At 54.5% G+C, this 26,363-nt stretch overlaps 10 protein-coding genes across 10 annotated transcripts; 4 read left to right on the top strand and 6 right to left on the bottom strand.

Moving 5' to 3' along the window:
• Positions 1-212: 212 nt before the first annotated feature.
• Positions 213-845, top strand: MYCGRDRAFT_105254 (uncharacterized protein; the record flags this gene model as incomplete). The annotated part of the gene is made up of 1 exon (XM_003851039.1): positions 213-845. One exon carries the CDS (start codon positions 297-299, stop codon positions 486-488), a length of 192 nt encoding a protein of 63 aa, XP_003851087.1.
• A 2,103-nt stretch (positions 846-2,948) lies between these two features.
• Positions 2,949-6,508, bottom strand: MYCGRDRAFT_74151 (uncharacterized protein; the record flags this gene model as incomplete). The annotated part of the gene is made up of 3 exons (XM_003850707.1): positions 2,949-4,632; positions 4,696-6,388; positions 6,448-6,508. 3 exons carry the CDS (start codon positions 6,506-6,508, stop codon positions 2,949-2,951), a joined length of 3,438 nt encoding a protein of 1,145 aa, XP_003850755.1.
• A 903-nt stretch (positions 6,509-7,411) lies between these two features.
• MYCGRDRAFT_45644 (uncharacterized protein) lies at positions 7,412-8,596 on the bottom strand (the record flags this gene model as incomplete). The annotated part of the gene is made up of 1 exon (XM_003850706.1): positions 7,412-8,596. One exon carries the CDS (start codon positions 8,594-8,596, stop codon positions 7,412-7,414), a length of 1,185 nt encoding a protein of 394 aa, XP_003850754.1.
• An 805-nt stretch (positions 8,597-9,401) lies between these two features.
• On the bottom strand, positions 9,402-10,648 carry SDH2 (succinate dehydrogenase (ubiquinone) iron-sulfur subunit; the record flags this gene model as incomplete). The annotated part of the gene is made up of 3 exons (XM_003850705.1): positions 9,402-9,940; positions 10,000-10,151; positions 10,207-10,648. The coding sequence occupies 3 exons, from the start codon at positions 10,619-10,621 to the stop codon at positions 9,614-9,616; spliced, it is 894 nt and encodes a 297-aa protein (XP_003850753.1).
• A 257-nt stretch (positions 10,649-10,905) lies between these two features.
• Positions 10,906-12,020, top strand: MYCGRDRAFT_74145 (uncharacterized protein; the record flags this gene model as incomplete). The annotated part of the gene is made up of 2 exons (XM_003851040.1): positions 10,906-11,492; positions 11,571-12,020. 2 exons carry the CDS (start codon positions 10,962-10,964, stop codon positions 12,018-12,020), a joined length of 981 nt encoding a protein of 326 aa, XP_003851088.1.
• A 940-nt stretch (positions 12,021-12,960) lies between these two features.
• On the top strand, positions 12,961-13,896 carry MYCGRDRAFT_94571 (uncharacterized protein; the record flags this gene model as incomplete). Its single annotated transcript, XM_003851041.1, has 1 exon — positions 12,961-13,896. One exon carries the CDS (start codon positions 12,961-12,963, stop codon positions 13,894-13,896), a length of 936 nt encoding a protein of 311 aa, XP_003851089.1.
• Positions 13,897-14,272: 376 nt separating this feature from the next.
• On the top strand, positions 14,273-16,653 carry MYCGRDRAFT_94570 (uncharacterized protein; the record flags this gene model as incomplete). Its single annotated transcript, XM_003851042.1, has 3 exons — positions 14,273-14,334; positions 14,591-15,318; positions 15,740-16,653. The coding sequence occupies 3 exons, from the start codon at positions 14,273-14,275 to the stop codon at positions 16,651-16,653; spliced, it is 1,704 nt and encodes a 567-aa protein (XP_003851090.1).
• Positions 16,654-17,048: 395 nt separating this feature from the next.
• On the bottom strand, positions 17,049-18,971 carry MYCGRDRAFT_74143 (uncharacterized protein; the record flags this gene model as incomplete). Its single annotated transcript, XM_003850704.1, has 2 exons — positions 17,049-18,225; positions 18,276-18,971. The coding sequence occupies 2 exons, from the start codon at positions 18,723-18,725 to the stop codon at positions 17,152-17,154; spliced, it is 1,524 nt and encodes a 507-aa protein (XP_003850752.1).
• An 829-nt stretch (positions 18,972-19,800) lies between these two features.
• On the bottom strand, positions 19,801-23,429 carry CYP-40 (putative P450 monooxygenase; the record flags this gene model as incomplete). Its single annotated transcript, XM_003850703.1, has 8 exons — positions 19,801-21,240; positions 21,291-21,532; positions 21,648-22,204; positions 22,258-22,409; positions 22,469-22,883; positions 22,945-23,210; positions 23,268-23,337; positions 23,391-23,429. 8 exons carry the CDS (start codon positions 23,427-23,429, stop codon positions 19,835-19,837), a joined length of 3,147 nt encoding a protein of 1,048 aa, XP_003850751.1.
• Positions 23,430-24,000: 571 nt separating this feature from the next.
• On the bottom strand, positions 24,001-25,533 carry MYCGRDRAFT_22047 (uncharacterized protein; the record flags this gene model as incomplete). Its single annotated transcript, XM_003850702.1, has 1 exon — positions 24,001-25,533. A coding segment is annotated over one exon (1,533 nt), but the record flags the coding sequence as incomplete, so codon positions are not given.
• Between the last annotated feature and the right edge of the window lie 830 nt (positions 25,534-26,363).

The raw sequence follows: 26,363 nt of genomic DNA, 5'->3' as shown, positions 1-26,363 counted from the left end.
ATTCAAAGTGGAGCCAAAGGTGGCGGTGTTTGGCAGATGTGAGTTCTTTTCATGTGCAGAGCCCTTTTGTTGACCAGCAGAGCTAAAGATTGACACACAGGTTTGGCAGCTGACAATGTGCACTTGTTGGATGAGGGATCTCGAAGAAGGGTGTTCAGGGAGGACGGCCCAACGATACGAACCAAGGTTGAAGACGCCGTCTTCGACCATACGAGAAGAAGACGAGAGATTCGGCTACGGTGGCGTAGACTCACTTCACGAAGCCTTGCAGCTCTATCAGTTCGCCACAGAGATTTATGAAGATTCACGAACGCGGATCGATTGCAGTCACATGCCAATTCCATCGGGAGTCCACAACCGTTCCTGCCTACAACGAGACCTCGATCAACGCCCTCTCGCAAGCTCAACAAGCATCTTCGGTCGACACTGCAGTCCTCGAGCCATGGAACAAAGCCCTACAAGTACAAAGAACGATCACAAGAGCCTGAAATACAACGTCGAGGGGGAATAATGCATGCACAAGCGTCGGACAAGAGGCACACCCTTGAGTAGACTGGTCGTATCTCGGTAGCCATACGCTCGTGAGTCGCTGCACCATCACAACTTTGCTGTCTGCTGGCATCACTCACTCGGCCAGCGAAGCACAACGGTCGAAAGAAACGCCGCAAAGGCGAGCGCAGAAGCGGTCAGAATGGCAAAGTGATGATGGGACAGATGCAGGTTGAACAAGTCGCGCGTCGCATTCGGACGACGAGTGGAAGTGCGCAGTCACAGTATCGATCGATCGACACCCACAATTGTGTGTGATGTTTACTTGAGCATGCAAGTCAAGAAGAGCATGGAGCTACTCGTCGTACTCGACACAGGCGTGGCAGAGAACGTGAACGAGATAGGGGGTCGCGACCGTGCGGCGTGTTAACACTCTTGCACCGAGCTCGAGCACATGTCAATCCTTGCGATGAAATGTGTACATGGCCTCATCTACTCGCCTACTCGCCTTGCTGCACCTCTGCTTTCGACAAGGGCACTGTCCGCGTAGGGATTCTGCCGGAAGGCCTGCGAGTATAATCAGCTTATGGTCTGTTCTTAGTGCACCGCATCTCGATGACAGGAGTCCACGCTCCATTAATACCGCCATCGATCGTCGCTCGGTCTCAGCTCTGGGCTTCTGGCTTTTCCTCATCATCACCCAAGTCGAGTCTGCCGCGGTGTCACTTCAGCAGCGATACCATTGACACGCCCTTTCGCGACCATTCCTCTCCTTACTATCCTGGCAGCCATTCGTTCAACCTCCGCCTTGACCTCAGTTGTCCGCTCCATAGCCTTGAACAACATCATGACTTTCTCCTTTACCCTGGGAGAACAGCACTGGAGAGCAGGTCGACTATCCGATCGATGAGCAATGGTTGCATCCCTAGCTATTGACTACACTGTAACTCTTCCTCGATGGGTTTGATCGGTTTGCGTTGCGTGCGGCGACAGGACTGAGCTCCGAACTTGGTCCAGTCCATCGTTGGTCAAGTTAAAGGAGGCGGAAACAGGACCGAGTTGCACGGGCGAAGAAGCCCTGGGCTTAGGATTGTAGTCGATGTTCGAGTTCGGCGGGATGCGATGTGCGGTTGCGGAGCTTGTGACTTTGCTATCGGAGTGGTTTCGGGGGCTCAGCGGTATTAGCTGACGTCGAAATGCCATGCAGTGTAAGAGAGGTTGCAGATCACGCAGACGGATCGACAGAGTTGAAGACAAGGCGACGCGGACGAGAACCTGAACTCATCTACCAGTTGCATGATCTCGGAAGCAGAGCCTGCAGAGGGTCCCTTGCATACGATGTGTACTCTTTACATTCCTTCGATGAAAAGCACACAGCGGCCCACTATCAGATACTACCAGCAGCATCTGTGCGGGATTGCACGACGCAATAGACCCGTAGCGACGGGGAGTGTATCAGAATCCCGGATATGCGTACAACTACACACGAACCAAGCTATCATGTCCTTCATCTTTCGCGTCGGGCACCTTACAATCCGTGCCGCAACACCCGTGTCCTACATACCTATCGGAAGCCTGCCATTACGACAACCTCTTGCGAACTCTGTACATGTGTCTCAAAAGAATGGCAACGAACAACCTCGCTCGATGATGTCCGATGATGTGCTCGAATCGACAAGTGGCCTTGACTGGACAATGCTGAATTTTCGTATGAAGATTTCTTTTTGCCTTGCAGAGCATCCGCATGCGATGCGAGACTCCGTTCCAGCTCGGGGTCTGCAAACATGAGGCTGTCATGCGGACTCTGCATTGACTGGCCTTTCCGGAAAGGCATCTATACTCGCAAAATAATAGATGGCGAGAAACGATGTCGACATTGGTACATAAGGGGCTGTCTTGAGGGCAGTTGCAATGATCGGCGAAGAAGCGGTCCGTGAGCAGAACGTGTCAATACCACAACAAGGTCTTCGCTCCAAGGTCGAAAGTGCCAAACAATAGCATGTCCTGAGACGGATTGTACAGCACTTGGTCTGCGGAGAGAATTCTTGGAGAGCGTCTGCGGGACAAAGCTCATTGCCATTTCATTTCATGCTAAAGATCAGGCCTTCGACCTAAGAAATAGCGCAAGCGTACCCCTCGAGCGGTTTCGCATGCGATATATGCTATCGGAGAACGACATCGGCGCAGCGATCGGACCTGGTGCTTTCGCAGCTCCATCGTAGCCGCCAGATGCTGCTTCGGCTCCCTTCAAACATCTAGGCTCGCTGACACGCCCATCCATCGAGCTGTTGGAGGTAGCCTCTGACGTGGCCCGGCAATGTCGACCATGATTGAAGCTCCAGCCGCTCTTAAACACTGCCTCGCAGGTCACTTCCATCGTAATATCCAATGCATCCCATGCCATCGTATTCGTTACAATCATCATCATCAGTTCCACTTCCCAGGACATCCCCGAAGTTCTACTTCTTGTCCTCGAAATTACCACCTCCGAACCCGATTCCACTTAGACTGGACCTTGCGCCGTGGCTGCTCGGTCTGACACCACTGCTGTTCCGCTTGATCAGCTTCTCTCGCTCCTTGTCCCCTCTTCCTCCCATTATCGGCGATCCATTACTTCCACCGCCTGCATTACCTCCTCCGCCACTGCCATTCATGTTCGAGAAATTGGAGCTTGGATTCGATCCCATGATTGGGAGAGGGGAGAGACCATCCTTCTCCGGCGCTTTGCCCACTCGCGCTTCGTGCTTCGCTTCAACGTATGCTCTCGCTGCCTCGGTCAGTGGGAACGGACTCTTGTCAAGCGGTGGAATGTCTGCTCCGTTCTGTAGCAGCACTTCCGCAATAGCGAAAGGTTTCCTCTTCTCCGGTACACGACCCGGGGAAGATGATCGCGGAATAGAGCCGGTCGCACCGGCAAGAGGTTTCGTCATGGATGCAGCCGGTGAAGCGGGATCGGCTGCAGCCAAAGCAAGGAACAAAGCCGGAGTTGACCGTGACCGATCAACTGCGTTTGGAGTCGCGCGGAGTGCCAGCGCATGCATTACGGATTGGATGTCGTTCTTCTTGATGCTCGTCAGGAGCAAATCATCCGGATTCGTGTGCGTGACGGCTTTTTGGACGTACATCCGGTCGGCATACTTCGCAGTGATGAAGTGCAGCCTTTGCTCGCGGGTAGAGTGCGGACTGGGTTTGAGGAATTGATCGAGCTTCGCTTCCCATATCATGTTGCTGCAGCGATTGCCGACAGAGAGCAGAACTTCAATAATGTCTGGAGTGAAAGCCGCGACATCGAGAACAAGGGAACGGATTTTGGAAATATGGGTGCCCAAGGAGCGGTGAATGCCTGAGCATTCGATGCAAAGAAGTACACCAAGATTGATACTGCACCAGTCGACCTTGTGGTCAGAAGAGCAGTCAGCACAGAATTTGTTGCCTTCATCTGCGGCACGGACTCGCATGAGGAGGGCGGAGTGCTCGGCGGAGGAATTCGGTGTAGAGATTGACTCGTTGCGTTGGTACAGAGGCTTGTCACCTGTGGTAGCATGTCGAGACACGGCTCTAGAAGCTTCGTGGCGATTGGGGTTGGATGTCTGGCGGTGGCCGGAGAATGAGGAGCTCTTTCCCGTGAGAACAGCGGCGATGTCTTTGCGGTGGTGAGATGAGCTGCCGGGCGGTGCAGGCGTCGTGGGAAGTTGCTGATTCTTATTCTCGAACGCACTTTGTAACGCGTTGTTTATGGCGCCGATCCACGATCGCATGTCGTCCTCCGACGGAGCTTGGTAGACACGCATGAATTGAGGAGTGATAACCTCAAAGCAGAAGCGACGGTCAGAGTTCCTCGCCTCTCGTACTGAAGCCATGCGGAGATCGATCGGGTCCATGTGAAGATCCAGCTTTTCCTTCCAGTTGACATACTCGGAAAGTCGCCCTTGGTCAAGCACAATCCAAAACTTGTGCCAACTCGGCTTCGTGATGCCTTTTGGATCGACATGACTTCCCGGTCGACTCAGCGCCCACAGCAGACCTTCCTTCCGCTGTGTGCCTCCATTCTGCGCCATGCCACTGTTGTCCTCCAGATCTCGAATCCCTTTGAATTTGTTGTTCGGGCTGGGAGCCGTGCTGGTACTTCCAGCAGCGGGCGTGCTCAATAACGCATTCGTGTTCGTTTGCATAGAGAACGGTCTCGAATCCGGCGGTGAGGTCGACATGGCCATTGATGCAGAAACACTGAGCGATCGAGACGCATCACCGTCCGGTACAGGCCTCAGCGAGTCCCTAACTGACGACGAAGGTGCCAACCCACCAGGCGGCATGACGTTTCCGTCTTCGCTGACCAGCTTGCTACTCGTCTCTAGCATGCGTCGTTTCTCCTCGCGCTCCTTCCTTTGGAGTTGAAAGTCCTGGTCCGCCATCTTGACCTCCGCCACGAGAGCGTCGAGCTGGGGCACCATGTCTTCGACTTTCTTCGCCGTCAAGAGGTAGCTTTTCGCCTGGGCGTCAGCATATTTTGTCAGTTGAGATAGGACCTCCTGATCTTTCCTCCCGCCGTGCAGATCATGCATGAAGCTGGAGTAGTCGAACCGCTTGAGCTCAAAAGTTCGCCTCTTCGCCTGGTACTTCTCGTCGCTTTGTTTTTGTTTCTTTTCCTTGACAGACTCTGTCCGCTGCCCAAGGTATTTCCCGACATAAGCGTAATATTCCTTGCTCTCCTCGTCAAACTCTCTCCTCTTGCTATCGGCTTGCTTAATCTCAAAGTTGTAGAGCTTGCTGACGGGCTCGATGATCAGCCGCTGAAGATTGATCGTGTTCTGCTTCTCGTAAAGCAGGATCTCCTTCGCGATCTTCTCGAAGTAGTGCTCCAACGCAGGTTGCACGGCATTGGCGTTCGAGCTTGAAGCCTCCTTCAACGCTTGTGTGAAATCTGCCGCTGCCTGATTGCAGACCGTTTGTGCCGCTTGTGCCGCTTCCGCCGTCTTCAACACCCTCTTCATCCGCAATCTCATGTTTCCCGTCTTTTGCTCCAGCGATCGCATCGTCGCCCGGAAGAGCGGACCATCCTCGTTCAATGACGGGTCTTCCCCTGGCTTGCACGTTGCGACATCCACCTTGACTGGTCCACTGGTTGACATGCTCAGACCCAGCCCATTTTCCGGGATCGGCTCGAATGAAGGTGATTGAGGATCCTCGTAACTCCTGCCATAGCTTCCCTCGCCATCCGAGTCACTGAAGTTACTAACGCGTGACTCGATCGACTGTGTGGATGGCACTCGCAACCGTGGTGGATGGCTGATCTCCAGTCGAGGCGACCTAGGCGCCGGTCCCAGATAGCGTTGTGTGTTTTGCACCCAGAAGCTGAAGCTTCCCAGCGTGTCCAATCTATGTGCTCTCTGGTTGTATTCCACAAAACTGCAGCAATTCCTCCATCCACCTCCCCGATCCTCGGTGGGCTTCGGAGGCCGCCACTTCCACATCCATGTGAACTGCACGCTGGGACTTCCTCCCGTCGCATAGTCGCCTATGAGCTGAACGTTGGCGTTCTTGTGGAGGTTCGGATCGGAGTGAAATTCGCGCACGACCAAGTTCTCGACCTCTTTCGGCGTGGAGGCGAAAATGTAGGTCAGGCCTGGGACCGTCGTATCGGTGGGATTTGACGGCGCGTTGGAAGAATTTTGTTGACGGAGAATGAAGGTGAAGTGAAAGTTGAGATCATCGTTGTTCGCTAGGCGGATCAGGAAGGAGGGTGTCAGACTATCCGGGTCTTGGACGTATTCGATCGGGGGGTCGTCTGAGGGAGAGGCATCGCGTTGCGCTGTGTATCGGGAGGCAGGGAAAGAATTGGGCGTAAGTCGTAGTAATGTCTGGTTTCGTGAGTTGGTGATGTTCAGACTTGCGACCGAGACTGTTTAGTAGCTGTCAATATGAGTGAAGACTGTTGACCGGAAACGGTTTGCGACTGACAGCGTCCTTGGTCGCTCAGGAAAACGGGACCTTCGTCCGGTCTGCTGGCGACATTGCCCATGCTGGGCGGTCTTGAACCACGTTTCCTCTCTCAATCAATGCGAGATTCTCTCGTCTTCAAAACTTGTATGGATCCACCTTGAGCTCTTGATCTTGCGCCGTGGCGCCGCAGTTGTTTGAGCTCGCCAGGACGTGATTCGGCGCAGGATCGCTCGGCGGAGTTGTCTTCGAGGAATATCCCACAGTGATGCCCTATTCGTCGTGCATGATCAAGTGAAGTCGTTGGTTTGTGGTCGTGATCGGCCCACAGTGGAGTTCGTCGACAGGGAGTTGCTGGCGGGGGGTCTGTGGAAAGGTTCCTGGGGATTCAGGGCAAAAGACGGGTCGCTTGTCCCAGCTCTCACAACAGGAAGGAGAGATGGCGGGAAGAAGTCCACGAGTACGACGGAGGGTAAGGTGCCGGTCGGAGAAGAGGGTGGTGTAGGACGTGATGTGCCTGGAAATGACAGCCAAACACGCCCGTATTCCACGCGATCGACATGGTCATTTCACACCTGCGGGGCGCAACTACAACTAGTTTTACCAAAGTTCAGAACCATACCATCAAACCTTCCTCAGTCTATTCTTGATCCACGCGCCGCCACGTTGCTGCCGAGCGCCAGACGAAACGTAAGCCCGCTGTCTCGCTGTGACGGACGGAATACCACGCGCATTTCTTGCTTGTCCCATGACACACGCCGAGCCACGCCATGAGTGGCTCATCAAGCCTGATGAGTACGTATATGTCTTCGCCTCCTCCAGGCACAATCGCAGAGCGTTGTATCTCAGCGAAAAGCATTGTTGCCTTCGCCAGGCACCGTGAAGTCGTTATTTTCATCCATACGTGGTCTTCGATCTATCGAGTCTATCTATATCCACGAAAGTCAACGAATCTGCATCGCCATGCTCCTCGGGTAACATGCCATCACCCTCTCAAAGGCAAAACGTGCTGCACAGCCGCCGGCTGCCTACACAAAGGACACATAGGCTGTTCCCTCAACCACTCCGTCACACAAGTCCAGCAGAAACAATGCCCACACGTCGTAATACTCGGATCCTTCATCGGCTCCAGGCACAATGTGCACTTCCTCTGTTGCTCCGTTGGGATCCACTGCATGACCTCTTCATTCGACAAGTCCTCCCGATGCGAAGCTTTGCCCTTGCCGTCCGTCACTAGCGGCGTGTGCGTGACCTGTGCAACGCGGCGTTTGATTACTTCGGGGTCATTGCCGCGGAGTGAAGCCGGCGCAGGTTCGAAGAGAAGAGGTGTCGCAAAAGCGTTTTCCGTGGCGGTTTCGCCGTCCTCGTCGATGGCGCTGCCGGTCAGACTGGAAGACTGGTCGGTCTGGACTTGTTGGTAGGTGCTATTGATATGCAGGTAGCCTTGCACGACCATCTGCACGACGAGTAGGAAGCCCAGAACTTCGTAGCCCGCACGTTGATCGGATTCGGTCAATTTCCGCGTGAAGACATAGCGGAGACCGAAGAGGCGCTTCGAAAGTTGGTAGTAGGCTCCGGAGAAGTAGAACACGGCGAGGCTGACGGCGTAGACCGGAGCCGGCGAGGTGAGGGTATCGAGGTGTTTGAGGAGGTAGTCTTGGAACTGGGCACGCTTGGTCGGTGGTGCTTTCATCCGCGAAGGAGATGAGACTCGGCGATGATGAGCCTTGCGGAGTTTGACCTCGAGCTTGGCGCGAAGCCGGCGACGTAGGGCTGGGAGGAAGTGGGCAAGGAGGTAGGGGAGGAGAACCGAGGAAATTATGTAGCCAGAACGGCGGAGGAGGGACGGAAGAGAGTGCTCAGGCACCGATATTTGGACGAGATCACAGTATTCCTCCCCGAGTGTGCGATTGCCGATGAGTGTTGTCAAGGAGAGGTAGAGCAGTTCCGTGAAGACGGAGGCCTCATTCGTCCATTTGTGCTCCGCTCTTGTCCCGTAGAGAGACCGGATCACAGACGAGAGCTGGGTGAGAAGTACTGATTGGAAGTAGGCGTCCTTTTGATTCGAGCGAATGATGTCCGGAGCGGCAGCGTAGGGGTAGTTGAAGTTCTGCGTCGGATCCGACGAGGTCGGCGGTGACCTTCCGCGGTCTGAGATGTGATCCGACATGTTCGAAGTGCTCCTGGGTCAGTAGGGTTCTCTCAACAGGCCCGCGTTCTTCTTGATCAGCCCGATGAGATGAGGAGATCCCGCCGCGAGGATGATGTGCGACCCTCTGATGTATCGCCAGTCCTGATGCTTCGGATACCGCAGCCTTGCCACGTCGTGATTAGCCGCTGTCGCAATGATATCCCCGGAGAGCGTGATGTTCAAGCAGATGTTGACTTTCTCGCGACGCAAGCCTCGGTCCAGCTCCTTGCTCGGCAGATCTCGTGGATCGGACTGCCTTAGGGTTACCATACTTAGGGTTGCCATTCGCTTAGGGTTGTCGGTCTCCATGTCATCTTCTGTTTCGATGGCATCCAATGTGAAGGTCATATAGTATGCTCTGCTTCGGTAAAACAATGGTCCCTATGTTGTTCCCTGGTCGCCCAAGCGTGCAGGTCTACAGTCCTGTTCAGTTACGTGTAGACTCACGAGTACAGAAGAAGTTCACGACGTGAGACACAACCATATGTCACGAGTGGAAAGATGCTCATTGTGGCAAACATCAACGACAGTAACTGGCGAGGGACTTTTCCGAACAATCAATCTCGAAAACGTTTCTCATTACCGCGTACACGCTCGTAGGTCTATCCTGGCAACAGCAACTTCCTGGAGACATCGTACATGCCTAGCGGACAGATCAATCCTCCTCAACCACAGGTCAATCCGACCAAGCTGCAGAAGCCAGCAGCGATGCCCTACACCAGCGCTCGTTGATGCGGCGACATGTTGTCATCCGTGCGAGAAGTACCAGGGGAACAGACTTGAGTATGTTGTAAAATGTCTTCCGTCGATTTCGAGACAGCCGCAAATGCAATTGCTATTTACACATGAAACGATAGAACCGTGGCTCACTGATTGCCACAATGCCGCAAAATCGGCACAACTGCTCCCTCTTGACTGGGACAAATCTAGGCGATGCCAGCACGCAAAAACAGATCCCGTTCCTCAACTCCCCGCTTTCCAATCATCTCGTTCCATCTATCCCGTGAAAGCCATGCTCTTCTTGATCTCCGCGATGGCCAAAGCGGGGTTCAAGCCCTTGGGGCAGGTCCTTGAGCAATTCAGAATGGTGTGGCATCGGTACAAGCTCATGCTGTTGTTGAGTGCGTCCTTGCGCTGTGCGGTCTTCTCGTCACGCGAGTCGTTGATCCATCGGTATGACTGGAGAAGGACAGCTGGTCCGAGGTACTCCTCCGAGTTCCACCAGTAGGATGGGCAAGATGTGCTGCAGCATGCGCAGAGAATGCACTCGTAAAGACCATCAAGCTTCTTGCGATCGGCGACGGACTGACGATTCTCTTTGCCCTGCAAGTGGATGTGTCAGTCAGGAGATCAAGTATGGGAAGGTGAAGGATGGTGCATACATCTGGTGGTGCGGTGTCGCGCTGGAGGTATGGCTTGATGGACTTGTACTGCTTGTAGAACTGGGTCATGTCTGGCACGAGGTCCTTGACGACGTAGGTGTGTGGAAGTGGGTAAATGCGAGTCTCCTTTGCTGTGTCGGTGGGAATGCGGCCTGCCAAATCGTCAGTTCCCGAACTGGCCCGATGCATCTTTTGTCCACTACTCACACAAACACGCCAATGTGTTGACGCCGTCGATGTTCATGGCACAGCTGCCGCAAATACCCTCTCTGCAACTCCTTCGGAATGTCAAGGTCGGGTCCACCTCGTTCTTGATCCTGATCAGAGCATCCAACATCATAGGACCCGTCTTGTTCAGGTCCAGCGTGTATGACTGCATGCGGGGCTTGTCGGTGGGCTGATCGGGGTTCCATCGGTAGATGTGGAAGGTCTTTGTCTTCGCATCGGCGTCCATCTGTGGCTCCTTGACGGTCGACGTCTTCGTTTCCTTGATAGGAGGCCGCGAGGCGGAGAGTGCCTCGGCGGTGGCGGAGATAGGCTCCTTGGTGTGCTCGATCGTGGTGGCCATTCCGCGGCGGAAGGCAATTGGCGCAAAGCGCCTCGTCGCGAGTCGAAGAGCCATTGTGTGGTATGTGAGAAGAGTGGAGAGTGTGGTGGGATGGAGTCGTGAGGCGTGGAGTGTTTAAAACAAAGGTGCAAGTCTATGATGCCGCCAGCATGGCCAGAAACTCGACGTGCCGAAGGCCAATCAAAGCGCCCTGCGGACTTGCTGACCTCAAATTCGCTGCGTCGCACGTGATGCTTTATTTCCGGCGGGAGCGACGTTGTTCCCGAGGTCGCCACGCCACAGTACCTTACAGACTACGGATTGACCCCAGCTCTGACATGTGACAACAATTCCGGCGCGTTGATACATCACTGTGCCTCTTGACGATGAGTCGGATGCACTATCGCGACATTCCATGGGGAGAGCGTGTGCGAGATCCTTCCACAAACATCTCGATGGAATCATAACAGAAGCACCATCCAGCAGCGTGCGACATCGCACGTCCTTCGCCATGGCTTCACATCGGCTCAAGCGCGTTACACATCTGGTGCTGGACTTTGACTCGACTCTGACCGTCAAAGATACCATGAGCGTACTAGGAGACATTCCCGCCAGCCCGAAACTGAGCTGGAACCAGATCTCCGATGATTACACGAAAGACTACAACACTTACAAAAACGAACCCTACCCTTGGAAAGACTACGATCGCAAGGAGTACAGCGGCTGGCTAGAAGCTCGTAGATGGGTTGAAGCTCGGAGCGCGAAGCGAGTTGAAGATGCTGGCTTCTTTCGCGGCGTCACGCTCGAAGATGTCAAGCAGACTGTTGCCCGCTCCCTCGAGAGCGGAAACCTACAGCTCCGCGAGGGCTGGGTCAAGCTCTTCGAGCTCTTTCTTCCGGACCACGACGACACGAGCGGCGTGATCCACGGCGGTGGCCTCAGTATCGTAAGTGTGAACTGGAGCGAGATTGCTATCCGCCAGACTTTGTGGCAGTCCGCCATGCGACTCGACCATCCTTCTAAGGACAGTCTCTGCCGCCTCATCAATGACATGCATATCCATGCGAATGAGATCGAAGGTCTCTGCTCGCCGCTCGGTAGCTCTGGGAGAGTCTGTCATCCTCTCAACATGGACATTCGCACCTCTGCTGACAAGCTCCGCTATATGCCTCCATCTCGACGCATGTGGGGTGGGGTCGGCCCACATGTGATATACATTGGTGACTCCTCCACGGATTTCGATGCGTTGTGCGCCGCGGATGTCGGTATCTGGCTCTGCGATGTTCCGGAACTGCAGTATGGCCCGACTTTCAAAAAGATGTTCGAGCCGCTGGACTTTGTTCCACCACCGCTGGTATCGTGGCGTGAGCATGGAACAGACAAGAAGCATCTCTTTTGGTGGGCTCCGAACTTCGACGTTGTGCTGGAGCATCTTGGTACTTCGAGGCAAAGTACTGAGCAGAGCGGAGCGTGATGGTCTTGATCATTGCTGCCGATCGTCTCCGAGACGTTGCCAATGCTCCGCGGCGTTGAAGTGGCTTACGTGCGAATGAACATCCTCACGGAAAGAGAGCTGAATCAGAGTAAAAGTCGACGACTGCTTCTGGCTGGTGCTCGAATTGGACGATTTCCCTGTTCTCCCAGGCCAGTGGTGGCAGTCTTGACAGCATCCGCTGCTACATCGCGCATTGCACAGCCAACACGATCAGTCTCATTCGAGCGGCTAAGTCAGAGAAACGGACCATGGCCGAGCACGCTTGTTCCGAATCGGCAGTCGTGCGTGAATAGAGGAATGTAAACAACAATCTCTGGGCGGAACGCAATCGTCAATGGGCTTTTCCAGCCACATGCGAGCCGCGATGGCGGGAGACTGCGGACGATGCAAGCATTGACCACGTGCAGCGCGGTCTGTCAAATTTGAGGATCTCATGGCCTGCAAAGTAAGTCGATGTGTTGGAAGCAGTTGACGATCTGGCGCATGCATCTGAAGGCGCTCCAAACTGCGGCCGTTACCTCACTGATCTTACCATTAGTGGGCTCCAGAGTCAAGGTCTTGAGGGCACGCCAGCTACGGCCTCCAGCCCGAATCCGTATGTTTTTGGAGCTCGTGGAATGTACGCCAGCTCTCCACGCCGACAATCTCAGCTAGGAATGCGTTCCGAATCAACACAATCTTCGACCGCGCCCAGCAACTCACTATAAGGCACATAACGCCAGACACTGCATTCGTTTTCGTCTTTCGTCCTTCACAATCGCTGCTTTCGGTAGATCTCACTCGTTCGATCTTCCAAAGTACCAGTCTTCCTCCCACCTTCGTTTCGCATTCTGTTCATCGCACGTCTATTCCTCATCAGCATCATTCCGAATAGCACCTTCAGCGACTTCTCGCAACGAACAACTCAAAAATCGCCACAATGAAATACCGATCTGGAGCTGTCGCTGCGCTTGTCGCCGTCCAAGGCGCTTATGCCCAGACCACTTCAGCGCCGCCGCCAGCCTACGAGTCCGCGCCCATCAGCTATACCACAGTCACATACGATGTCTGCACGTCTGCGTCCATGGAGACCATGATCACCGTCACCAACGGCGTGACCGTCACCTACTGCCCTGACTGCACCTCGGGTGCTGCGCCATCCGCCACCCCAACCCCTGGCCACGTCACCACTTACACGACCACCTACCTCTCTCTGTGCCCAACTGGAACCGTTCCAGTCACATACACCGTCACCGAGTCTTGCGCTGAGGCCACGCCCACATGGACTCCCGGCCCATCTCACGTACCCCAAGGTTACACAGTCACCGTCAAGGACTGCACGGTCTGCCACTCCGACCTGTCCAAGCCATCCACCATCCCCGTGACCATCACCGAGCCATGCAACTGCGACGCAAACGAAGGCACCATCATGCCACCCAAGTCCAACGCCGACGCTACTCCCACCGGTGGCGACAGCAACCCGGCACCGAGCGGCAAGCCAATCCAACAAATATCTGATGGGCAAATTCAGAACCCGACTGGAGATGCTCCAGCTGGCACTGCTCCGGCCGGAACAGGTCCTGCTGATGGCGGCTCCAACCCACCTGCTGCCACCGGAGGTGATTCTCCTGCTCCTGGATCTGACAGCCCAGCTGGAAGCGCCCCAGCTGGCACCGCTCCGGCCGGAACTGCTCCTGCAGGCACCGCGCCCGAAGGCTCCGCCCCTACTGCTCGCCCAGTTGAGACCGCCCCTGTTGGAGGCAACGGTACCGATGGCACTCCACCAGCGGCTTACCAGGGTGCCGCATCATCGTCGATCGGCATTGCGACCAGCGCTGTTGTGATTGTTATCGGAGCTTTGGCCTGCTTGCTATAGAGATGAGATTGGGATTTACTAATTAATGGAAGGGTTGGAGTTGATGACGGGATGGGAAGCGGATGAAAGGGAAGGAGCGTTTCTTGTACGGGTGATCGTTAGACAGATATTGTTCTTTTTGATATCATAGCAAGTCAATGCGAATCGAGGTGTTGACTCTTGCTCTTCTTAGACGCTTCCACTTCTGAGACCTTGTTTGACTCGGATGTTGGTCGTGCACGCGGATGATGTTCAATCTTTCTTCCCGCCTCCTGATTGTCACATCGGTTCGGTCTCCCCCAGACTTGAGCTCATTGTCCTTCATCATCGTCACCAAGCCAGCAGTGCCATTGTCCAAGTCCTCAAAGCTCAAACTCATCTGGACGTAGATGAAACAATGCAACGCCATGTCTCTTTCATCTTCTCGTTGTTCGACCATGCTCTTTGTATCGCCATACTGTAAGCTGATATAATCCCATTCTTCCCACTCCCGATATCTTGGTTCCTCAAGCATACAAGAGCAGGCTCCTCCTCAATCGTCCTCTTCTCGTCGCCATCATTCTCCTCAGACCAGACCTCAACCGCCAGCGACCTACTCGCCCTTCCCACCTACAGCACCTGTACAGCGAAGACCCATGGCCAACCAGTCCGACTCGAGACCACGAAATGAGTCTCCATCTCAAGCACGACCAGGGTCCGCTGATAGTGTTCTCAGCTTCGTTTCTACGACATCACAAGCTCGTCCTTCTCGAACCGTTGCGGCCGCAAACCCGCCATCACCACAACAGTCCACTATCCCACCACGGAGAAAGCCCGTCTTTCCTCCTCTGCCGCCCGCGAGACCAACTTCTTCCGGATCCTCCTTCCTCAAGAAGCTAAGTTTCAGCGGCAAGTCTCCTTCCCGGAACGGAAGCGTCTCGTCCAACAGCTCCCAAGCATCCACCCGATCCCGTCCTTCCACTCCATCCCGCATCCGCCGCGCATCGAACGACATCGCCAAGAACTTGACTCTGCTCACTCTCCCAGCTAGCTCCCGCACGACCTACCTCTCGGAGCAATCCGCTGCTCGCGAAGAAGATCTCGAGAAGGACCGTACTGCCAATCCCAACCTTCGACCACGATTTCAGCGTGACTTCCTCGAGTGGCGAGCACGGAAAGAGGGCATCTGGGACGACGACAAGGGTGTGCAGGATCTCGTCGGCATGTCGATGACTGCCGAGGAGCGCAGACTTGCCGTCCAGGCTGCTTTGCAGGGGCGAGGAAGCGGTGGTGATGTCCGATGGAGTGCCGAGGAAGAGATCGACAGGCTGAAGAAGTCGGGTCATCTTCCTGGCCAGAAGGAGACTTCGTCGAGCGGCGGAGGTCACACGGCTAGTGAAGAGATTGCCATGTTCCTCGCACGCGGCTTGGATCCCTTGCGCAAGAAGGATGGCAACAAGAAAGGTAGGCAGAATTCTGATGATTCTGGAATGGACTTCGCTGATTGTGGAGCGGAAGACATGTTGGAGGACTGCCAGAGATGCGGACGACCGGTCGGAGGGAGTGAGTCCGAGGGATTGTTCTTGAAGGCCGGCCTGTGCCCGAGATGCTATCAGGGGAGAGGAGGTCGGTGATTCATTTCTTTGCGTCGCCGTTGCCTTGCACATTTGTTTTCGTCCTGATTCGGTCCTTCCGTCGATTACCTTGGGCGGTTTCGCTCTCGCCTTCCGACATAGATGAGCAACCAGCTTTTGTTGATTCACGGTAAGCTGCTCGGACCTGTAAGTAAGACTGTCAATCTCTTCTATCACAACCTAATATCTTCTCTCCTCGGTCATTCCATTGTCTCACTGTCTCATAGGACATCACTGACCGTCTTGAACAGACTCGAAATCGATATCACCATACCGCTTTCATTCCGACCTTCCATTTGAAGAATGGGATCAAGAGGATGGCGAAGACGACCTTCCATCCAACTATGGCGATCGCAAAGACAGTCATCCATTCTCCATCTCCTCTTTCTCAGCTTCGTCATCGTCAGAATCCGAACTTGAGCTGCAGCCACCACAAGTGAATATATTGGGAGATCCAGTAGTCGTCGCCAAAGCATACGTCAAGCTCTCCAAGACAAGAAAGATTGGTCGACTGAGGGACACGGTCTATTCGGATCCCGGCAACCCGTTCGACGGAGAGAGTGACATTGACGAGGCAGATATTGGAATGGCCGGTGTCGGAAGAGAGATCACTCCAGCGGAGCAGAAAAATAATTCAGCCAAAGACGAGACGCCACCTCCGCCGCTTGACTTTTGGAGGGAGATTTGGCCAAGCCAATCAAGGTTGTCGAAGAGAAGGGGAGTACTCCAAATAAACACCAAGGAGAGGAGGAGTCACGAAGACGGGAAGAAGGTCCGCCAGTTCAAGAGGAAAAGTGCTGCGTCGTCCTCCTCGGACGACTATGACGACGCTGGTCCTCCATCCGGGTTCTGGAGAGGTCAAAGCAGCGTGAAGGTCAGGGAGAGGCCTGAGATGCAAACCCGACAGGAAGTCGAGGAATCGAGAGGCCGAAAGCGCGGTCCCAGAGATGGAGGCGAGACCGTCATCCACGCTCCCACTCCCAAGCGATCGGGCACGCCGGCCTTGATTCGAGAGCACTCCCTTCCGTTGTTTCCTGAGGACAAGAAAGAGATGGGAGACAGGAACGCGAAAGAGGACGACGAGAACAGAGATAACAGAGATACCCGTTTCTACAAGTTCTACTCCGGCGTGCTGGGAGAATACACTGTACAGACTCCAAGGTAAAGTGCCGGCGCCTCGTCTCCGGACGTTTTCATGTAAGACGGAGATGATGCGGTCGAAAAGTGGTGGATGGTCTTGCATGCATGCCTGGTATAGAGAAGGAATAGAAGAAGACCAGAACGGCCAGGGAAGAGGAAGGCTCCCGTCAGAGCGGTTGACTCAGCGTGTAAAGATGTGCCTCAGGCCCAATATATCCTACACATCAACAATCCATGGCAAAAGAAGTGTCTGAAGCACGAGCATCGATAGTTTGCGTTATACAGGTCCTCCAGTGACTTTTTCGATGGACTGTGCACGAAAAAGTCGATACGGCCCTGTGGCACTGTTTGAGGGGTATTGAAAATATGTCCACAGGACGCGATAAACGCTCATATATCAAAAGACACTACACCGATAATCACCAGGTTCCAGCTTCTTCTCTCCGTGAGCGACTGAAAGGTACTCCTGAGCCTGATTCTATCCAATTCATATCACATTCCACGGTCAGATTAAATCCTCATCTTACCGCTTCGCAAACCCAGGCGACTGCGGCGTCTCGTACGCTCCAGGAATAGGCACCTCAGCATAAACCATCTCACCCGGTGCTCGGTGCGCGAAATGCTCCTGCTGCACCTCCGGCACGAATGGCGACCTCTGATCGTCCTCTGGTGAAGGCGTGCAGTCCCGCCTGGGAGCAGTCACCACAGGTGAGAATCCTTGCTGTGACATCTTCGGTGTGGCGCTAGTGATTTTGATCGGAGGAGGTTGCAGTTTGAATGTTGGTGCTTGTTTCGACTCGGCTGACTTGGGTGTCGCAGAGATGTACTGTACGGAGTGGTCAGAGCCACTGTCTTCCAGTGCGGGACCGTGAGCGTAGGACATTTCGGCTCCGGTGGGAGCTCGCCAGCCGCCGTCTCGAGGGGACAGAGGGCCTCCAAAGCCGGGAGTGTTGGGAGCGGATTGCGATCGGAGTTGAGCGAGGTAGAGGTCGGATCTCGCGCGGTCGCGGGCAGCCATGGACTTGCGGAGACGGCGGCGAGTCCAGTATCTGTAGAACACGACCGCGGTGACCACGATGACGATGAGCTCGACGACAATTTCGATAATGGCGCAGACGAGTGACCAGTTCTGTAGTCGGCAGATGAGTTCGTAGTCGACTTCGTTCTCAAACAAGGATTTGCGCTCGTTGTTGACGCAGGACCAGCCCCACATGTCTTTGTTGTTGGAATTGGTGCGTTGTGTCTGCAGTACGGCGGCGCCGATGGACCACATGACGATGGTGACGATGAAGATAGCGACGGAGAAGGCGGTGAAGTACACGGCTACTTTTTCGGCTTTGCGGTGTCCGCCTTTCCAGTACGAGTAGAGGATTGCTGTACAGAAGACCAGAGAGACGCAGGCGATGGAGAGGAGGAGGACTTGCGGCCAGATCTTCTGTTTGGGTGCCCAGGGCGGCAGGTTGTTGCGTGGAGGAAGATTGCGGGATGCATAGAAGATGTTGAAAGTCGCGGAGAGCATGGCGATCACGATGAGGGAGCATGAGAAGGAGACTCCGCGAAGGAGGAATTTGGCGACCCGGACGCGGGTTTTGATCGCCTGGAGTTATGTTAGCATCGGATGAGAAGCTTCAACTGCGTATTTCATACCAAATCCTTTGCTTGTTGCTTATCGGTGTGCTGTTCATGCTTCTCCAACATCTGCTCTTCTTTGAATGTCGGACTCAGAATGGCTGCGCCAAAGTTCTTAGGTGGGGCACCGGGCGTCCTCATTGCACTCTTCAACGGACTCATGGGCATTTTCGCGGTGAGTGGAGGATTGTAGTCGGTGTCTGGCATTTCGACTGATTCATGCTTGTTGACGTAGCCGAAGCCGACGTCTGAGACCTGTGGTTGCGCCATGTAGGATCGAGAAGGAGGCTCGGAGAAGGGTGATCGTCCGTCAATGGGAGAATTGACAGTCGTGGCTTCGGCGAAGCGTGCCGTTCGAGGAGACTTCAACGAGGGAGCCTTGTCTACGGATAGATTGGATGCGGTCGATGAAGAGGTGTTGGTTCGCACGGCGAATTGAATATCTCTTTGGGAGGGAGGATCTGACATGCTGAATCCGTCAGACAGGCGGCGGAGGGTGGTACAGCTGACGGCGATGACCAAGCTGAGGTTGGAAGATGATACGGAGGAGGGCGAGGAGGAGGAGAGGAAAGGAAATCAGAGGCCAGCTCTTGGGTCGCGGTGAACAGGAAATAAGATGTTGAGAATGGTTTCGAAACCGAGTCCAGCTGGGATGGAAAGAAGGGTAGATGGGGGAGTGAGGTGGTCGTATGGATGGGCGCTTCGCACGGACTGGGCTCGACACAAGAGCCGAGCGGTTGCGGGAGTGGGTAGATGTATATTGCCTGCCCGAGTCCGGGCTGGACAGGAATATCTCGGGGAAGCAGATGCACGATCGGTACGACTCACCACTCAAGTGTGCAGCACGATTCGGTCGCCCGCGTGGGCCAGGCGTGTCGTTCGTTGTTGGTGTATCGTTGTGCTGATAGGTCGTCGTTGCAGAGCTTGGGCTGGAAATAGACGTTGCTTGGTGCTGTCCTGCTGGCCGCCGGAGCTTGCTGTTGGCTCAAATCATGAACGCCGTCTTCGAGATGGAGTCCGAGATAGCACGGTAATCCTCGAGGACGTAGCAAAAAATGGAGAGTATCTAGAAGAAGAGAAGATCCCTTACCGCCCGTCGACCCTCGTCCTTCCCCTCCATCAACCACCGTCGCAGAAGCAGGGCAGCACATACACTTCCGGCACATCGTCCACTCTCCTCCAAGCAACATGCACGCTACGCGCCCAAGGCCGGTGGAGGAACATCTCACATGTGAATGATTGGCGAAGAGATGTCAGAGTGTGCAGAATGCGATTTCTTGAATCACGCTGGCAGACCAATCAGAATCGACCTCCACGATCCAGCACACTTTGAGATTGATAGCGGCGGCTATTCAACTTCACCTGTGAGGAACTCGCCACTTTTGGACCTCACGTGCTGCCTCCCAAGGGCGAAACGACATGTCCATCGACATACAGAACGATGTTCTCCTGTCTGAGTCCAAAGTGGTATCACGGCACAGCTCGTCGCGAGGCACACTGCCAAGCGTCGTTCGCACACGACGACAAAGAGCTGAAGAATCTCTGATTGTGCAGAAGACTTCAATCCACGAACACGCTCAGCTAAACACATCCGACCAAAAGCGGTCTCCTTTCAGGTCCTGCACCCATTGCTTCGCAGTCTCCTCGTTCTCGCCAGTCATCTCGGACCGGATTCTGGTCATGACGCCCTCCACACCCTGTCCAACTACTCCAGCACCGCAGAGGTACAACTTTGCATCTTGACGAAACAGATCAACCACATCTTCCCGATCGTGCCAGAGCCGCTCTTGAACAAACTTGGTCCCATGAGACTCCTCTGGCTTGAACGTGTATGCACGACGAACACTCACGACACCCTCCTTTTCCCAGGCGTCGAACTCGTCGCGGTACATGTCATCCTCTTCGGGACGATTTAGGCCATAGAACAGAAGCGCCGGTCCGACCTCCCCGCCATGGGCTTTTTTGATCGCTCTCTCCGCTACGAATGCGCGGAATGGTGCCAGACCAGTGCCGGCGCACGCCATGATGATGGCCGAATGGTCGTCCGCTGGTAGATGGAAGCCAGTACGGCTCGGCTTCAAGCTGATATGCATGCGATCGCCAACCGAGAGCCGCTCCATGTATGTAGTGCAGATGCCCACAAAATTCTGCTTGCCGCCACTTCTGTTGGGTGCATCGATGACGGAATAGGTAAGAGTGGCGACGCTGGGATCGGCCAGTGGAGAAGATGAGATGCTGTATTGACGTATTCGCATCGGCGGTAGGGATGCCAGAAATTGTGCAAACGAAATTTGCGCCTCGGGATACTGCTCCAGGAGATCCAGAAGCGACATGGTCAAATTCCCTTTCTGCAACTTCTCCTCCAGCTCGCTCGCGGCCTTCTCATCGGGAATGGACTTGGATACACTCGCTGCCACCCGGCTACTGACTGGCGACTCAATCTCGACTAAGCTGGCCAGAGTGTCGTGCGCACTGATCGGCATTCCCTTCGGCAGACTTGTCGTGTTGGACTCCGCGATAGTGATCATCGCATCCCAAGGCAGTTGGAAGCGGTTGAGTACCCGCTTCACAAGAGCGGGTGGATTCACCGGCAGCACGGCCAGGTAGTCTCCTGCTCGATATTGCGTACCCGACGGAAGGCGAATGCCAATGTGACGCTTCCTAGGTGCGCCAGGCGATGTGAGGAGCTTCGTCTCTGTGACTTCACCGATCAGGGTGTCTTGGCGAAGTATCGTGGAACGCATCTGGGTATCGAGCGACAGATCAAGACCCTTCAGCCCGCCAGCGTCTCGCGGTGCGTCGACGTTGAATTGCTTTCGAAGCGCAGGCCAGAGTTTGAATTCCTGCCAGTCATCACACTTCTCAAAGACCTTGTCGGCTGCGACGTCGCATTCCTCGCGATCCACTAAGCGTTTAGCACCGATCTTAGCCAAAGCTTCGTCGACGACTTTGGGGATCCTCTGATAAGTGGCAGCCCATTCCCCTGTCAAAGTCAGTCAGCTGAACTCGGCAAAACTGATGGAGTAGGCTCACTATTTCCCACGCCAAAGACGGCGTACGGGACATCCTTAATTCCAGCATTGGAAGAGGATGTGACCCACTCGACAAAATGGCCGGCATTGTCTGGTGGTTGTCCTTCGTAGCTGGCCGTGAAGATCACCACGGGGTGGTTCTTCTTGGCCGACGAGACTCCCTCGTCCAAGCTTCTGACAGTCGCGTTGAAGCCGTGATCTGGGGACGCAGACGCAAGTGCTTGCGCCAGGGCTTCGCATGTCCTGCAAAGCAAAGCGTATAAGGTCAGCGAATGTCGTAGACAGTGTGGAATGTACGAAGGCCCGGCGTCAGAGGGAGTCTCGGACAATGGAGGCCTTCTGCACTTCAATTTCTTACCCGGTGTTCGAGCCGTACAGGATTTCCAACGGCTGAAGCTTTGACTTGTCGACGTCGGATTTCCCTCTCACTCCAGGAGCCTGCACTTTCGCCTTAGGTGCCTCGCCAAGCTGTGCGGCAGTATCAAGGAAGTCTGCATTCCTCGGCTTCGCCTTCATGAAGAAGCCTTTGGGCTTGATGGTGAGGGCAGTCTGGATCTCCAGCTTGTAATTCGGGTCCGCCTTGGTGAACTGGAAAGTCTGCACAAGTACCGCGACAGCAAGAATGGCCTCTTGCCACGCAAAAGGTCGGCCGATGCACGCTCTAGAGCCGTTGCCAAAGGGTTTCCACGCATTCGGAGGAAGATTTGTGAAGGCGTCCTTGTACATGCGCTCCGGTCGGAAGGCCTCGACATCTGGACCGTATACTTCCGGGTCTCGATGAAATTTGGATAAGAGAACACTGATGTGTTGGCCGTCCTTGATCAGGTACTTCTCGTCAATGATCTGGTCACCTTTGGCGGTGAGCGTGAATGCTGGAGCAGTGGAGTACAATCGCAGTGTTTCGCGGAGACACGCCTGTTTGATGGGTCAGCGTGAGAGTCGTCGTCTCGCGTCCTCGGCAAGCTCACCTCAACATATGGTAGCTTCCCCATATCGTCGACGGTGACAGTCCGCTTGCCAACGACAGTGTCGATCTCCTCCTGGAGCTTCCTGTAAGCCGGAGGTGTTTCGAGCAGCAGGTAGAACAGGAAAGACAAAAGCCCCGATGTCGTTTCATGACCTGTCGAGTGCCAAAGTCAGCAGGCGGTCCAGACAGTGAAAGAGTAAGCTAGCACACACCTGCGATCAAAAACGTAACCATGTTGCGTATGATGACCGGATCGCTAAGCCGCTCTCCTGTCTTTGGATCTTCCGCATTGATCATCGCATTCAGCAGATCCTTCTTATCCGTGGGATTTGCACGGCGATTGGTGAGAAGCTCCTTCGCAAGGTTTTCGCAGGTGGCAATGTCCTTTGCATACGCTTGGTCCTCCTTTGCGTAGAAAGAAGATGGAAGCGGCAAGCGGCGTGATCTCGCAAACGAGCCCGAGAGCGTCCCCACCATAGCGTCCACAAAAGGATGCTGACCTTCGTGATAGAATGAATTGAAGCGGTCTCCCATGGCGCAGATGGCGATGGAGTCGAGCGTCAGCCGGGTGAAATCGTCAGCCACATCAATCTCTCGATCAAGGCCAAATCGCGCCCATTTGAGGACCTGCAATTTGTGATATCAGTCAATGAGATCTCTTAAGAGCCAACGAGACGTGCGCACTCACCATCTGGTTCACGATGTCCTGCATCTCTGGGAACATGGACTTGATTGGCAGGGGCCCGAACGCTGGCATTAGCAGTCGATGTGCCAGCTGCCATGCGGGCTCGCCCTGGTACGCAGTGAACAATCCATCGCCGGTGAGGTTGCGAACCTGTTCCAGAGGCCCAGTGACTGCTTTCTGGAACCGTTTCTCGTCGAAAAGCTCGGATGCAACGGCATAGTTGGTCGCCCATAACCGCTCCTTTGGCACTCTGATCTTGAAGATTGGCCCTGTGGAAGTGCATCAGCGATCTGTCAGCCTCCCGTTCGACTTTCTGCAAATCACACCGTAGACATCGGCAAGATGAGCCAAGCTGGCAGTCGGGTTGGATGCATCGATGTCCAGCAAGTTTCCAATCTTGTCTGTCTCAGCAGTCTATCCAATCTTGGTGGACGTAGAGCGATACGTACAAAAGGGTAAGCGCGAGGACTTGGTATAGGATGAGTCATGGCAGCAATGGGAGGAATAGCGAACACCGTGATAATGCAGCAGGAGAGGAGTGCGGCTCTGCCATCCAAGGCATGTGTATATGTAGGCTTTCACATCTTCAAGAGGACCGGTCCACGGGGCATCGTCGGGCTGCCCGCGTCATCCAAACCATTTCTGCGATGGTACGGTAATTGGCAATCTCACATGTCAGTCCTCCTTGCGTACGTTACACGTCGTTTTCGCATGGAGGTCGAGTCGGTGGTTGCAAGAGCTTCCGTATCCGCCGGCTTCACGGCCGTAAAAGCTCGCCACGTGCTCGCTTCATGCCCAAATTCTCTTGGCAACGAGCCACTTTCACATGAAAGGTCGGCAAAGACGCATGTGACACCGAGAGCAAGATAGTTTGTTTCGAGGCTTCCCTTGACATTCACTATACGTTGTCCCTCTGATCGCCGTGCAATGCTCTCCATTGCTTTCCGTGCAACATAGCATTCACATTCCTCCCCAAAAACGCCATCGCTAAACATTCATTCCAACAAGCACTCCAACATATCCCACAGTCGACACCGCGCCTCCTCAACTCCTTCCGCCCTCGACCATCTCCCTCAGCAGTTCACCCGCAACACCCTTCTCGACCACACTCATTAGCTCCTTCACTCCCACCGCGCTCTTCATCCTCCTCTCATCTCCTACAGTCCCAGTCGCCCAACCACCTTTCCTTCCCTTTCCAGGCGTCTTGACTGGTGTCATCAACGCTCCGAAACTGCCGCCTTTCCCGCTGCCCTCAACTGCAGACACGAGGCTGAGAGTCTCCAGTCCGGAGACCACATCTCGAAACTCTGCTGAGGACAGAGGGTGAAAGAGGTGTTCTTTCTTGCAGAGTGTGGTATATGTCTCAAAGAGTGCTTTGATCGTTGGTGCGTAAGTTTGGGATTTCGAGGGTGTTGATGGTGCCGCCCATGGCACTTCCGCCTCTTGAGCACGCTTTTCTGTTGCTGCGAGAGCGCAAAGGACGGCTTTTTGCTGCAGGTTGAGAGAGGAGAGACGTTGCACGGCACCGTTGGAAAAGGCCTGGGATGTGGCTTTGGCCATGTGCGCAATCGTTGCCTTAGGCGCCGTGGAGACTGTGTAGAGTATTGGCTGTGGTTTTGAAGGAGATGAGCTGAGGTTGAGGTTCTCGCCGAGTGGTAGTTTCGAAGGGCTGTCCGCCGCGACCAGTTCTTTGGAGCGGACTTCATTGTCGATGAGCTCGATTGCTCGACGGCAAATGTCGAAGGCTTTGCGAAGATCGCCAGTCTGAGATGCGACTTTCTTCGCGCAGAAGAGGATGGCTGCTGGGTGTAGGAACGGAACTGTGTCCGCGTCGACAGTCGAGATACTTTTCAGCTTCGAGGTGATGACTTCGGCAATTTGTGTTGCGCTGTAGGGCATGAATGGGAGCAGCTCAGGCTTGAGGTTCCGTGATTTCAGTCGTGGTAGGAAACGGTCCGTGAGATCCAGGGCGTTGGCGATGCCTATCAAGATAAGCCGTGATGAGGGCATCATTGACCATTCGAAAAGGCTGTAGAGGAGCCCCAGATCCAGGTCAACCAGTCTGTCCACCTCGTCCAGTACGACCAGGTATTTTTGTGTGTCCCGCGCTTTTCCTCTAACAAAGCATGACTTCAGGTAGTCAAACCCAGCCTCCTCTTGCAAGTCCAGATCTTCCGCCAGCTTTTGACTGAGATCCTTCGCATTTCGCACACTCATGCAATTGACCACTGAAAGTGGGATCTTGCCATCCTCAGTATGCTCACGAATGACCTCGTCCAGCAGCGCGCTCTTTCCAGTGCCAGGCGGTCCTGACACGTACAAGCATCCTGTCGACTTTGCCGCCGAAGCAGTAGAAATGAACTCCGATAATTGTGCCCTCTCTTCATCTCGTCCCACGAGTTTTCCGGGATTCGAGCTGCGAGCGAATATTTGTCGCGCTTGATTGTATACCGAAGCTGCAGTACCAGGGGTGCGCGGTGTTCGGGGCGATCGTGGTGTAAGCTGGCCTCTGGCGAAAAGCGTGCCATGCCTGGACGGCGTGACGGGGATCTTCTTTGACAATGCGTTTCGATGTCGTGGGGTAGTTGGCGTGGCTATCCGAGTGTTCTCTCCAATCGTCGCTGCCTTGAATGAACCTCTCTTCTTGGCAGGTCGCTCCTGCTCCTCCTCGTTCTCATTCTCGTCGGCAGTGGTGATGAATGGATTCTCATTTTCGTCATTTGAATCGTTGACTGTTGTTCGCCTTTTCGCACGGGTTGTGGTGGTCGTCGTTGCGCTGATGGATGATACGCGCTTCGCAGGCTCGAGGGTCGTTGTTGCTGTGTTGGCCGCGCTGCGAGTGCGCTTTCCCAGAACTGTGGAAGACATGGTCGCGACTGCAAGATTGCAAGACTTTGAAGACCAGTGAGTAAGTGCGATGGTGCAGACGGGAGAGAAGTTGCTGTGTTGCTGGTGCTGGGGGAAGTGCAATTGTGGTGAAAGAAAGCTCAAGCAAAGCAAGCGCGACACGCGACTAATTTCGGCAGGCGCGTCACGCGTAAACGCGAAATGAACTCCGACGTTCACCCGATGATCACTCCGTCTGCAATTCGAGTACTACCGTAGGTACTGTATGTTCACATTGAGACCGTGATCGTGATATATCTATGCTTTCTTTCACCGTCGGTATGTCGCTATTTGATTGACCATTTCTTCTGTCATGTTCCCGGCCTAGTTCCGAGGGCTCCAGAACACTTATAGCTACCATCACATCAGGTGGATGTGATGTGATACCTAATGCATCACGTCTTCCGGTGTTGCTACCTGGGTTTGTAAAGCCATGAGAATCTTGCTCAAGCTGAGTCTCGGAACGTACCGATTACTGCCTGTGCTGTATGCTGCTTCATAGCCATCGAGCTTGAACACTTCTCCCAAACACCACA

Source organism: Zymoseptoria tritici, chromosome 7 (assembly GCF_000219625.1).
Source record: "Zymoseptoria tritici IPO323 chromosome 7, whole genome shotgun sequence".
Classification (NCBI taxonomy): Eukaryota; Fungi; Ascomycota; class Dothideomycetes; order Mycosphaerellales; family Mycosphaerellaceae; genus Zymoseptoria; species Zymoseptoria tritici.
The sequence above is the reverse complement of the archived record's forward strand: the minus strand, read 5'-3'. Positions and strand labels throughout refer to the sequence as shown.